At 41.4% G+C, this 14,714-nt stretch overlaps 1 protein-coding gene across 6 annotated transcripts in view; it reads left to right on the plus strand.

Moving 5' to 3' along the window:
• The window catches only part of BTRC (beta-transducin repeat containing E3 ubiquitin protein ligase), a 127,013-nt gene that overhangs the window by 40,465 nt on the left and 71,834 nt on the right, over positions 1–14,714 (plus strand). For 5 of the 6 annotated variants that reach the window (XM_064144529.1, XM_064144528.1, XM_064144532.1 and 2 more), the window contains one exon: positions 10,538–10,615. The exons of the other annotated variant lie outside the window; for it this stretch is intronic. In XM_064144529.1, coding sequence (XP_064000599.1) covers positions 10,538–10,615 — 78 coding nt within the window. The remainder of the gene's footprint in view (positions 1–10,537; positions 10,616–14,714) is intronic. 6 annotated transcript variants of the gene reach the window in all.

Genomic DNA, 14,714 nt, shown 5'->3' on the forward strand with positions numbered 1-14,714 from the left:
GTTTAATTAACCCAGCAATGGGCTGCGCTGTCACTTACACACACATCCAGCTGATTGAGATATCTCACCGAGAATACTGAATAGGAATGATAATGCGGCACTGAGATGGAAGATTGCTTTTTCAATCCATTTGCTGGGTCACTGCTTTGAATGTCTTATTGGATGAAAGGCATTCAGCCTGGAAGAAAAAAAAAATCAGCATTTAAGTACATTTTGTTTTCCTGGCCCCTCTTCACCAAGAAGTTAACTAAAACAGATATGTTGTAGGTTTAATAAGCCATTCGTGTTGGAGCAAAAAAGCTGCGAATAGTGGATCTTGAGCTGTATAATTTCCTACACAAACTAAGTGTTTGCTAGCCCCAAGGTATCTGAAGGTGAGATACTATATTTCTCCTTCGTTGGTTGCTTGACTACCCTCCCTCCCATTTGATGGGCTCCGTAGCAGGTCCAACCCTTGTTCCTTACTCTGCAAAGTGGGATTTGTAGTAACATTTTGTAAGTCCTTGGTCTAGTTCAAGAAAATGGCATTTTCGAGTTGGAATAATTTTGTAATAGCAGAAACTAATATTGAACTTTTAAACTGAAATGTTGCAGGAGAGGCTGTTGTGTTGCCACATTCAAATTTGTTCTAGTCAAATCAGGAGGACCCAAGGGTTTGTTTCTTTGGCAGCAGCTTATAAAGGCAGCAATGCTTGCTAGCCAAATGTTGTTATATGCAGTACCTATCTGTGATTTTCCATACTTTTTGGGGAAGATTCTAAATTGTGCTTGATGTGATGAAAAGCTGAGACATGTTTGGACTTTCACTTAAAAAAAAAATCAGCCATGACCTTGAGCAGCATTGTATGGAAGGAAATGCAGCACATATTGGAGGTCAACTAAATTTACTCAGTAGTCCAGTGGTGAATGACGCTTCCTGTAATAAGTGTAGCTTTGGAAGCTAGAAAAAGCACCAAAGCCTGCCTCTATGAAGAAACTGCTACTGTGAGACATGTTGGCGAGCTGGAGTTGTCACCTGAACTGCTACATGCTGACTTTGTAGGTATTTTGGAACTGTTCTAGATTGAAAACCAAGTCACTTTGGCTGCAGGTTCATTTGCCTCACGTTGTCTAAGGTATAAAGAATGTGTATGTCTCAATGTGCTGTGAATTCATGTCAATTCAACACTGCAGTGAGATCACGGAGTAGCCATTTCTTTAAACAAGTGAGCTGCTTTCAGTATTGTGAGGAGTAACTGTACCTATAGAAGTTAGCATTGTGGGACACAGAATTTGGAATTTGTTCTCCCATGCTATCATTTTGACGTTGAGCAGATGTCTACCTCATGCCTTTGTTTTGTGTCTCCTTTTCTCTGTTCCTACAACAAAAAAAAAAAAAAAAAAGGAAGCTAAAAATAAGCATAAAACAGCAAAATGACAACAATGTGGTTGAATTGGGTGTTTGGGAGTGAGAAAGTCATGAGCTCTGAGGAAGGGACGATATGATGAGAAGGGGAGATCTTTTTGTGTGCTTGACAGGAAAGCTCAGAATGAGAGGTTTTGAAAATAAAAGCAAAATAGTAAGTGTAGGTGATGAGAAGGGAAGTGGATTTACAGTGATACTTCTGAGGCTGCTTTGGTCCTTTGAGAGAAGTAGCTATAAAAAGTCAAAAAGTAATATGTTAAGAAGGACATGAAATCTGCAGCAAAACTGGCCGGTTTTACAACCCAGTTCTCAGAGCACATGCAGCCTTTATGCAGATGAAACAGCGATAAATATCATACCAAGAAAGTTAATCTGTACCTAGAGGAATCTAATAAATAAAGTTCTAAAAAAAAGTCTTCCCAGATCCACTTGTTCTTGCTAACTCTTGTTAGTACTAGAAATAGGGGTTTTGACATCTTTTTTTTTGGATGTTGGTTTATGTTCAGAGCCTGTTAAAGCTGACCTTGTGCTTCCCCCCCCCCCCCCCCCAAAACGTAGGGTTAAACATCAAGAAAATATCTTATTCCAGCCTTCAAAAAGCACTGACAAAAGCTGCAATTCATGGGTGTGGGAGGGAAGAGTCCTGCAAATGAGAGTGTATAATTTCAAACTTTAGTAGTTTAACACCCTGGGAGGAGTATAGAAAATGAGTTTTTGTAAAAGGAATGTAACAAAATGAAGGCAACAAAGAAGTGAGACCCAAATGTTGATTGATTCAATTCTTCTTTAAAAGGCTTCTGTTACATGCCAAATCTGTCTTCCCATAGTATGCGTGGCACAATTCTGCAGTCTGGTGGAGAAGTTTAACCTCAGCTGAAGCTGTTTAGAGAAGAATTTGATGACACATTAAAAAGAGTGGAGAAATTAAGATGGTCCTGAAGACTAAAAAAGGAAGAATACTCTGTTGTTCAGTACAGAAAGCATATATGCAGGGTTGGTTGCCACTAAGACACAATCTAATACATGGCAATAATGTGATTCAGAACAAGCTTTGTCACTAGTCTTATGTAAGTAGCCTGGTTGGATATTTGGAAATATACCCATATTATGTGTATCATAAGGTTAATTGGATGTTTTCATCTGTGTTTTTTAGGAATATGTGGTTTCTACTCCTTATAAAGATGTAGATAGCTTTGAAGTACTATAAAATCTTGGAGTTACAAGATGTACACTATAAAAATCATGCATAGAAAGTGCTGGCTATAAAAGCATATGTATACCTGTGTAGGTGCTGGTCAATTTGTGCTGTTAAGGAAAAGAAGTTCTGAAACAGACCTGATTGTGAGAAAAATACAAGTACTAAAATTCTGCTAGAGGTCTTTGAGGCTTCTGCAGCTCTAACCTTGTGATGAGGAATAGGGAAGTTGAACTGCCTAATGCAGATGTCTGTGAGTTACAAAAATAACCAGATGTCCTGATTAGCAGAAGCAAATGTTCTTCCCTTAATCCACGTGAAATTATATGCAAAGGCTCTTCGGATGTAATGCTTGTGTAAATAAGGCACCAACAAACATTGGAATAGAAAGGGCCATTGGCCAACTAGCTTGCAAGGCTTGAAAGCTTGAATATTAAAAACGAATTTACCACTGCTGACTCTCTTAAATTCACAAACCAGAAATGCTAAACAGGGCTGCTTCCCAGGGAATGGGGAAAGACTGTTCTCATTAGCCATATTTTCTCTCTCTCTTCCTCTGTCTCTCTCGCTCTCATTTGAGAAATGTGTATGAAGTGAAGCTAGCTTTTTAGAATTTCCCTAAATGGCTTGTGCTCAGCATCTGAATTTCTGTTTATTTTTTAACTACAACTGGATTTGTGGTCTTCAAAATGGGTCTGTTCACCATCTCTGGCATTTGTGCTGGGTTTTGGTATTTTAACATTAAACTGAATTTACTGTTCTAGTAATACTCCTCCTACCTTTAAATTACCCTTTATAAGCAAGCAATAATTAACTTGATAAAATAGCTCAATGTCATGAAGTTGCATTATCAAGTCTCATTGGTTTTGAAGTTTGTTTCTAATTATCAGTTTGAATGAAAAAATAGGAAAAAAATCTGAAGGATGCATTCTGTAGATGTAACAATCACAATCTTTTTCTGCTTTCCAACCACGAGAGAGGTTGCTGAAACTTTCATGATTATAGGCAGCATTAATACGGATTCAGACCAAACTCATGCTTGTTTGAACACCTGTATGTGTGTCTATTTGAGGAAGCAGTGTTGTATTTTTGCTGCTGTCAGAGCTTCAGTTTTAAGAATTTAGGTTATTAAGTTGGTACTTGAGCTGCTTGGGCATGCATTTGAACTTGGTTTCTTTGGGCAGCACATAAAAGTTCAGCGTGGGGTGACAGAAGTCCTTATCATGGGGAGTTTATAAATGTGTTGGAGGAAGAAAGTCCCAGATTCTGTGCAACTAATGAGGTAATATATAAACACGATATGATACAGGTGAATACCAGACTGCAAAGCAGGTGCTGAACTGGAAGGCCAGGTTAGCTTCCTGCCTTTCCTTTTGTGAGATATCAGTCACTACAAGGCAGGTTGCAGTTTCTCTGCCTTCTCCCTCCGTCATTCTGATGCTTAGCCATAAACCCCTTACAAAAGTACCATTTAACTTTAAACTTGTAAGAACTGGGAAACTTGTCTGCGCCTTCATTCCGGGCTGAAGTCACCCCCTTGTGCCTACGCATTGCAATTTATGGTGTTCTCTAAAAGGATCTAATCTCGGTGAATGTTCGGAGCAGCAAATGCCAAGGAGGAATGGGGTCTGATACTTATCTCTGCATTTTCATTGCTGTGGATCTCCCTGTGTGTTACAACTGTCATTTTTGTTTTATCTACCAAACAAGCAGAGAATTGCCTTCAAACTTGCAGCTTTCATACCATATTTCCCTCAAAGAACATTACTGATATTAACCTTTTATATGTTGTGACTAGCCAAATAAATATGAATTTGAATATTTTGGGCCTTGTGATAGGAGAAAAAAAGAGAAGCTGTCATTAAATGTTTTTAGTGGGTGTTAGACCCATTTTTTTAAAACAGTAATACTACTTTCAGGCTGACATTGGCTATGCCAGGATTCATCCTAGCACTGTTTGAAATGGCTGAGATATTTATAAACTGACAGACAGCATTTATAAAATCAGGATGCTGACAGTCCCTTAACAGTAACAATGGGCTCGGACTCATCTATCACTTACAAAGGTTATTGGAAAGGGAACGTAAGCCTTATATGTGCCTCTGGTCTTAGATTGGCACTTATTTCCACGCATCTCTCTTTCTCTCCTCCCTACATCCCCTTCCACTTCTCAGTCCACTCTGGCTGACATGGGCATCAGGCAATTGCAGCTAATTTCTCCAATGATTCCTTGTCCTGCTTTCTGCAAGAAATTGATGCAAACTAGAAGACCACGAACTTAGTAGCAGCGTTTCCTGTCTCCCAAATTTCCCCCTTCTAGACAAGAGAGACATCCTGACTGCTGGCAGGCTGCTGGTTTGAACTGGGAAAGAATAACAGTGTGCAGTGACTGACAGGCTTAACCTGGGGCTGGGCGGCAGCCTTCTGCTTCCTTTCCCTTCGTGTAGCACCAGTCTGCAGGCAGAATGCTGATGTACCTACTTTATTCAGTGGCTTCCTCTTTACTTGAGACAGTACCCCTCTGTCCTTGGTGGGGAGGACCAAGTACAGTGTAGAGACACTTCCAAGAAATGCAAAAGAGGATTTTCAAGCTCTGATAAAATGCTGCGTTCACTCAGTGCACCTGGGAGCTTAAGGATCAGGTCATATCAACAGTTTGCATTGGAAAAGGGGAAATGCACTGTTTGACTGGTGTGTGCTAAAGCATCTGTTTTAATGTGGCAACAGAAGTACCGAGGCAGCTATGTTTGGCATTCAGTTTGCCCTTGAAGCATTTACTGTACCGTAACTGTTTGGACACCGTGTTCCCACTGTATTATTTGCTTAGAGACCTGAAATGCCCAAGTAGATTTCCTACATGTGGTTGGATCTGCTGATACCACTAAAAACACACCCTGCTCAGGCTTCTGTTCCAGCTGATGTGTACGCATGCAGTGGCTAGAGTGAGACTTGATTGGCTTGAGGGGGTCTATTTATCAGGGAACTCGATTAAAATACAGACTGCACATGACATCAAATTTGTAATCATTTTTCCACAGCAAGCAAGCATTTTCTGTATTGGATGCAGGTGTTTAAAGCAATAGTGTGTTTTAAGGGCCAGTGCAGCACAAATTCTGGCCTTTGGGATAATGACAAGTGTTTTGCCTGCATAAACAATATATTATTTTTTCGTGCCCCCACCCCCACTCCCCCCGAGGTCTGCGCACACCTAGTTTCCCTCAAGCTCATCATCTCTGTCAGGTTAATCAATAGGCACCGTATGGCAGAGGGTCAGTAATCAGTGTCATCGTGCCTTTAAATCGTGTTGAAAATTTGCTTAAAGCCTGGGCCAATTAACATCGAGATGATGAATGGATGGCTAGATGGGAAGAGCCTGGCGCTCAGGGGCTTTGTGAGAAGGAGATGCTCAGCTGTTGAGCAGCAGACACCAGCGAATAAAATCAGCCATTCATGTGAGCTCAGTCCACCCACTCTTAATGATAATGTCAATCTAGCAAAATATATACACATTGGAGTTGTCATGAGTTCATAAATCAAAGGAGTTTGTCAAAGGCATTCAGATTAACGAGGCAGCAGCAATAACAAGTCAAATTTGCATAGAGAATTGCCCGAATCTCAGTAAATTATGATCCTGTTTTTCATTTGATTATTTGCTAATGTCTCAAGAGGGAGAATGATTATATTAGCATGCAAAATCTACTCCAGAAGTAGAAATCTGAGGTATAGCAGACCAGCACACGATGACAATTAATCAGTTTCTGCATACTAGCATAAATGCACAAGGCCCAGAAATGAACTCCTTTTTTTATTATTATTTCTCCTTGCTACTGATCCAAATGTTTCAGCTTGACAGAGACTTTATATTGCTTTAACAGTGTTCTGAATTGTGCCTGCAGGCAAGACATAGTTATGCAGCTATAACCAACCTATCCATCTGCCAACCAGATTGGAATTCTCCTATCCAAGGCTTCCATTAACCCCCACTGACAGCTCCAAACAGGATTAAGAATTTGAAAGCATAAAAAATAGTTGTGCTTTTCACATAGATGCGCGCTTCTCCCCACCCCATCCCCCCCACACTTGGAAAAAGGCTGTGTCTGTACTCTCTTATAATTAGTGCAGGGTAGAACAGCACCAAAGAAAGCCTCCCCCAGTTGGCAGGGCTTTGATTTCCACCATGACGAGCAAGGTGGTACTAAAGGTTGCTCTGCCCAGTTGGTAGTCCCTGGGAGTGCATTTCTCTGTGTGTTGTATCTCACTCTCAGCAGTGTTTTGCTGGGCTGTGTACACAAAATACACATGTCACCTCCCATCAGACACTTCAGTCTTGGGATTTCATGCATGTTGTATGTAGCATGTTGTGCTTAGTGGCAGAGGAGGCTTCGTGGGGAGAGCTAAATAGTAATGATTTTGTAGTGGTCTTTAAGACAACCTGCCATGGAGTTACATTCTGTTAATTACAGGCTGAAGTTTTAAATGCAAATCAGATTTAAAAGGATCTCATTACAGGCAGGAGCCATTTTAGGAAAACTGAGCTATGGAGGGCAGAGCCTCTTTCCAGGAATCTCCTGCTAGAGAGAAATGTTGAAGGTTACAAGAACTATGAGCTTGGGTTTCCTGGCTTCTCTTCCCAGTGCTTCCACTGTCATTGTGTGACCTTGGGCGAAGAAAAAAAAATGTACCTGCCAGTGGGAAGGTGGGGGCAGGGAGGCTGTGTTTACCTTACCAAGATTGATAAGTTTGTGCTTTGGAGACTTCAGCACTTCTCAGCTTACGTTGCTTGTAGCCTGGTCAAAAGGAGAGACCCCTGCATGCAAGCCCAAAAGCTTTTGGCCGGCTCGGCTTTAGTTTATGAAGGAAACGTTTCCTGTGGGATCTAAAAGTTTTACCTAATGGAGGTTATGGCTTTTCAGCTTTGTGTATGCACCGGTGTTTTTCACTGCTTTCACCCTAACAAATCCCATCGTTCCTCTGCTACGTATCGAGTGCAGTCAGTGAGTACACCCAACTGACCGTCTGGATACCGAATGCTTCTTTCCAGGTCTGTGCCTGAGATGTGCGTCTCAGTAACCACGAGAGGGTGCTCAGAGCAGCTTCTCCCTTTGTCTGCCGCTCTTACGGCCGAGAGCATCAGTGAAGTCCTGCTGAAGCAAACCTTATTCTGACCTCGCACGTGTTTCTCCCTCCTCCCACCTTGTTCAGCAGGGAGAAATATATAGATGTACCGCTTCAGTCGATTACATTATGCTCTTCCCATGGCCATGGCTAAGTGTTGGCATATCAAATGAAATTCACTTCCACGCAGCTACAGTTTGTCCTGAAACGTGCGGGGTCTTGTACCTGTGCCTGGATTGATGGGCTTCCTATTCCTGAGAAATGAGCGGGAGTTCTAAACATCTGTGCCTTTTCTTCAGCGCGATGCTTTCCAGTCATTCAGCCTTCACCAAGCGGAACTTACTTGCCGACAAAAGTGCACGAGCAGCGCTCCTCTTTAATAGTCTGCTGTCGGAGCTGCTGTGTTGCTTGCTGTAGAATGGTGAGACGCCAAGCTGTGAACCACCATATGCAGTTGGCAGTCTTTGTCTGGTCTTTGTTCAGCCAACCTCTTAGCCTTGCCACCTATAAAGATAATGAATGCAAAACGGTCCTCTGCTTGCTCTTAAAATGAGATGCTCAGCTTAAAGAAGAAGTAGATAACTTGATGCGCTTGCAGTAACTAGAAATTTCAAAATAAGGGCTGCTGGTTCACCAGCAGCACTGATTTTCCTGCTTTTGGATGCTTTTTTGAGGGAGGATCCACAATGGCTTTGAAAGATGAGAAGAATGCAAGATTTTGCTGTTGTAGAAAGGGGAAATTGTTTTAGCAGTTGTAGGAGAGGGAGTAGGTGCTGGAAAAAAAAGCATCCGAAAATTGTAAACAACCCCCTCATCCCCACGCAACAAAATGCATTTCCTTGAAATATGTAGTAACTTACTTCTGATTTGTTTGTCCCTCACTTGAATAAACCATTTACTAAACTGAATTTCATGAGGAGAAGAGAGCAGCTTTTGAGGTCTGACCTTCCTTTTCTCGGAGATGCATGATTCTAGTTTGTATGTTTTTATGATCATAGTGCTTTCTAAACTGGATGTAATCTAATAACTTGGTCCTTGCTGAGACCTCACACAAGAACTTTCAAAAGCTGGCCTCTTACAGCGATTAGTCAGCCTGTTTAGGATTGATTTCCATTTTAAAACCCTGGTTTCAGCATCCCAGATGTCATGCTGCCTTGCAGGTTTTATACGTGTATGTTTAAGTAAAAAAGCGTTAAAAAAACTCACTAGTTGGTCTGCAAGCCTTGATTTACACAGAATACTTCTGACTGGTTTGTGGCATCCCAAGTGTTTGGTGTGTCTGGTTTGGGATTTTTGGGGTGGTTTTTTTGTTGTTTTTGCGTTCCACTCACTGTGCCCCTATCTGCAATTCCTCAACAAACAGCCTCTACCCCATCCCTATGTTCTGGCTGTGCCTTTTTTCCCCCTTCACCAGACCAGCAAACCTGAGCTGCCTAGATGAAGCCTGATCACGCAGCACTGCAGAGGGCACACAAGCACACTGCTCTTTTGATGGCTTCCTGCAGCCTGCTTGCTTTCTGCTAGTCTTGCTCTGCCATGCTGGTTGTTCACAGGGCCCAGCTTCTCCTTTGCCAACAGATGCCACTTCTGTCTCCTGAGGTGTTGGGCTGGAAGCTGGCTGGCTCTGTGAGAAGCCAGACAGAGCAGTGCTCCGTGAAGGAAAAGTTATTCAGGGGAGGGGGGACAGGTACAGAATGCAAACTTCTGCATTAAAATACACTCTTCTGAGCTTGTTTGCAAGTAAGGGGAAAACACTGTTCCTGGCAATGCTCTCCCTAAGCAGTTTTTCTGTATCTCTTTAAAACCTGTTTAGTTGCTCACTACCGAATGCATGGGAATGTGGCCTAAGGCTATGAATACTGTGATGATCAAACTGATTTTCGATGTGTGTGTGGGATTCCCCCAAAGCCGGCTGTCATTACTGTGTCAAGGCAGTGGCTGAACCCGTGCAGAGCTGATGACTTCAGCAGTGCAAACAGGATTCACACCCATCGGACTGTGCATGTCTTGAGATAAACTATAGCCTGTCTGCTCCAAAGCAATAATAATTGGTTTTAATCATGAGGTTAACAAGACAAGAGAGTCATGGTGGTCTTTCTTACACTGGAAAAGACCTTGTAGTTTCTTCTTGTCTACTTTCTCTTGTCTTACTGATGTTTTTTGTCTTACTTTTTTTGGAGGTGGCAGCTTAGGTTTTGGACCATCAGTCTTTCTAGAAATTGTACATGTATGTCAAGTCAAGAAGCAGGAATGAACAACACTGCCATAATACCATACCCTACTTACACATTTTTTTGTTGTTATTGTTTTTAAGCATCTCCTGACAACCTCTCACCAGAATTTAGGTCTATTGTCATTTTGCTGTGATTTTTGGCAACCAAGCAATCTCAGTGCAATTTGTGGTTTTTAGGCAGATTAGAAGCACAGGGGCACAGGGAACAACAGTTGCACCAATTAATAACCTTTTGTGATCAACAGGTTCCAATGGTGCAGATAGTTCTGGGGTGTTGAGCAGCACTGGCGTGGCCATGCTGATCCAGCCACCATTTAATCTTTCAAAACTGGTCGTTATTGACAGTTTCAGATTAAATCCCTAAAGTGCAGGCTTCTTTGGTAGAAACCTGCACAGTGGTACATTGCTGTGTTGAGGAGAAATTTCTCTGCCAGTACAAGCTGTTTGGCTTAAAAGAACAAGTTAGCCTCTGGTATATGTATGTGTAGAATACTGGAGTCTGTGTAGTACAGATATTCTGCTTCTTTTTTTTTCCTTGCAGAGCAATATTAGGGATAAGAACTGAATTAAAGCTTACTTTCTTTCACAGAATTCCTCTGAGAGAGAAGATTGTAATAACGATGAGCCCCCTAGGAAGATCATTCCTGAGAAGAATTCACTTAGACAGGTATGTGATCAGTCTCTTTAAAAATGCAATAAAACTTTCTAGCTATTTGAATCCTTAAATGCTTCTGGAAGTTGAAGTCTGACTTGTGCTTATGGAAATTCTGTTCTCCTTTGAAGTCTTAACAAGTTACATTGCACTCTGGAAAATCAGGCACAGATTTAGCTTTCAGGAGAGTTTGATGCTCTCTAAAGAAATCCAGACTTTTGTACAACACAATCAGCTGTGACTCGCCACTTAAGCATTTCTCTATTTGATGTTCATCAAGACCTCTTCTGGATTCTTTTTTTGTAGTCATTCCTGGTTTTGCCTTGCTTCAAATCAGGAGTCTTAAGTGTTAAGCTTTGTGTTGCCTTTGAAGATAGATTTTAAGGGAGGTGATGTCCAGGCTAATAACCTGAAAAATGACCTGCTGTTTCTTCTATACTTATACAAATCAATGGGTAGAAAGAGTGGTCTGATAAGATATCATCTCTTTGCCTTTTATATATGGTAAAGAAAATTTCTTACCATTTTAGGATAATTTTATTTTTTTAAATCCCTATGTTCAACGAAGGGAGCTTGGCTTGTGATTTCTGGGGAATTTAAATTGGATTTAGTGACTTAGATCCTTTTTCAGCTTACTTTTTCTCACCACTGCTACCTTCAGGCAGTAGAAGCAAAAATATGTCTGTCCCTCAGCTGCCCAAAGTTGTTGCCTGGAGTATCAGAGTAAAACTATTGATGAACGTGACTTAAGTGAATACCCCGAGCCACACATTGCAACAGCTGAGGAACTGGCATGTTGCCTCCTGCATCTCAGCCACAGGAGCAGCAGTCTCAGGCAGAGGAATAAGGTGGTACTGTACTGCCCCACTGCTTCTATTTCTAAGAGAAGTGTAAGTCAGAACCATAGAAAAAGAAGAAGCATGTTTTTGATGTAGTGTTTGTGCTTAGAGTTGTTGGGTTTTGTTATTGTTGTTGTTTGGGTTTTGTTTCTTTCTTTCTTTTTTGAAAAATGTGTTAGAAGTGTTTGGTTTGTGGGAGTGTGGTGAAGGACCACATGTGTCTAAGACAGGTCCATCTAACAGATGTAGCTCATGTAGGTTTTAGAGAAGCAGCATTATGCTAGCATAAGGTATTGCTGAGAAGGATGACTTTGTATAATTGATGAAATATGCCACATCAAACTTAAAATGGTTCTGGCATTTAGCAACACATGATGAGAGCTACAGGAAGAGGGCAGAGCTACTGAGTCCTTACTGTGTGTCACCAGGATAGCCAAAATGGTCCCCAGCACACTAGGAAACTTCTTTTTTCATCTTAAAGTTATCTTATTGATAGCAAGCCCTCAGGTTCATCTTGTACAACTAAAATGTTTGTAGTAGGAGATGTCAAGTTGAAAGGAACACAAATTGCCTATTTTTTGTGCCTTCTTATCACACTGAATCTTTTCCTCATGATTAAGAAGGAGATAAATAACTCATAATCAGTAGTCAACAGGTCAGGAAGGTATTGGTTCTTGAGTTGGGTTTCTCTTCTGTTTTATTTCAATCTGCAGAAGTATTCTTCATGTCCAGGAAAAGCTTTCTTTCCCACAGGCTCACAATTCATCATCCCCAAGGTGACTAGATATCAAAAATAGATCTAATAACCAGTATATGACATTAGTTCATCTTTCCAATATGAACTCTTGTTTATATTGGAAATAATTCACACGGACATTGTTCACACTGAAGACGTTTATCTGCATTTCAGGATGTTGCTGAGATGTCATATCAATCTCCATCTTTGTGTCTAATCTTTACAGTGACAGATACAGAACAAAGTCCTTGGATATTCTGATTGCTGTCTGAGGCCTTCTGTGTTGAGAAGTGTTTGTGAACAAGTTCAAGATGCAGTTTTGGTCTTAAAACAAGCACCCTTTTGTCTGGATCATAGGAGGTAGTTGACCATGGTTTTGTGCATGTTACACAGTATCACAGTATCATCAGGGTTGGAAGAGACCTCACAGATCATCAAGTCCAACCCTTTACCACAGAGCTCAAGGCTAGACCATGGCACCAAGTGCCACGTCTGACCTTGCCTTGAACAGCTCCAGGGCCGGCGACTCCACCACCTCCCCGGGCAGCCCGTTCCAGTGTCCAATGACTCTCTCAGTGAAGAGCTTTCTCCTCACCTCGAGCCTAAATCTCCCCTGGCGCAGCCTGAGGCTGTGTCCTCTCATTCTGGCGCTGGCCACCTGAGAGAAGAGAGCAACCTCCCCCTGGCCACAACCACCCCTCAGGTAGTTGTAGACAGCAGTTGTAGAAGGAATTTTGGTTCTTCATGTAGGCATAAGTAGAGCTGAGCATTTTAGAATCTGAAATTGCTCCTCCTCCCTGTTAGGGATGGACAAATGGAGAATTTTCCAACTCCAGCAGTAGAAATCAGACATGTGTATAGCTGTGTGCCCATATACTCACAATGAGTAGAGTCATGCTTACTGGAAAGATGTGCATCTCCTGCAGAAAGGTATGCAGGTTAGCTACCCGTGTCTTACAACAGAAAGATCTGATCCCCATATACTGTCTAAGCAGTAATACACATAAAGTGCTTTCCACCTTAGTGGAAAGATACTAATTTGTTAAATACTGAGAGCACATCTTCTATTTTATGTCCTTCCCTTAAGATGCCACTGTTAAAATTTTGTTATTGGGGAACATGGACCTGCCTGCACAGAGGAACTGAATGTGTGTACGTGGGTGGAAGAGGAGCCTCTTCACTTGAATGGTCTCTTCATTGAAAGTGTCTACAAAGTATACTTCAGTTTTCTGAAGCTACCCAAAATGAGATGCATCAGCCCACTTTAGGGGAAGTATGACACCTTGGTGTTTTCAACCGTTGACAAGTTTAAGTAAAGGTGCATTACCTTTTCTTTCCGTGTTTGCAGTGCTAGTATGCAGCCATAAATGTCTCAGGTGGACTTGTGGAACAGACATACCAGAAAGTGGAGATAATAAGCAGGTGTAATGGCTACTTAAACATCTAGATTTGTAAGCAGTGGCTGAAGACCTGCATTGCTCAGTGATATGGACCTTCTTACTAGAAGAAATATTGTTCTTCTGTTGATCAAAATGGGTTTTGGAGAAGGATATCATCAGAAGACTCAACAAGTGGAGCTGTGTCTTTGGTGTGCTGGATGTGGGAGGTGCTGTTAGGCACTTGTTAGGTGCATAAGGGGCAGCAAGACAGAAGATATATTGATATTAGCACTGGGAAAGGAAACAGAAAAAGGTAATGAACTTGACACTGTTATCTGGAGCAGTAAAAAAGATCTAATCTGTGACAGACTTTGAAGTAAGGATGCAAACATTCTGTTCTTGTCGAGTGCTTGATCTTGAAAACAGTTAAATTTTGAAGGGGTAAACTGAAAGTCATAGTATGAAAACAGACTTCAGAAAAAACAATGACAAGTGGCAAAAGTTTTTGGCAACTTTATTTAAGCTAACAAACGAATTTTCACACTGCAAAGTTATAAATTAATTTTAATAGGCTGATCCAGATGGTCCATTTGGAAAATGGATAGCTTGATCTGTTGAAAATTAAACTAAATTTATCTCTCTCATACTTCAAACTGAAGTAAGCGTGAGAAGAGTGCCCATTAAGTCCAGCTCATACAGATGGACTGGCAGGTCACACATGGGACTAATCTGATTCATTTTAAAAATAAATGCATGAGTTATTGAATCAGGTTCCTGTTTCAAGCCCCACATGTGAGCGTGTGTGTGTGTGTGTGTGTGTGTTTGTGCGCGCCGCCCTTTCAAAGGGACTCGCAAATGCTTCAGTGCCTTTTTAACCTGCGTGTTTCCATTTTAATTCAACTTCCTTGCCAAAATACATAATTAGTTCTCAGTGCCTATCATTTAGCATTAGACCCAAACACTAGATTGATTAGGTCAGGCATTTGTTATTTTAAGGGCTATGTCTCCATTCTTCATTTATGAAGAACATGAACTCAATAGTCTTGGGGAGAGAGCTGGCCTTTAGAAATGGGGAAGGGGAAGCTCTCTGGGGGCCCCTCCAGCCTTTTAGCTTCTGGGTGTTTTTAACAGAGCCATGAATGCAGATTTGTAAATTTATT

Source organism: Pogoniulus pusillus, chromosome 6 (genome assembly GCF_015220805.1).
Source record: "Pogoniulus pusillus isolate bPogPus1 chromosome 6, bPogPus1.pri, whole genome shotgun sequence".
NCBI lineage: Eukaryota > Metazoa > Chordata > Aves > Piciformes > Lybiidae > Pogoniulus > Pogoniulus pusillus.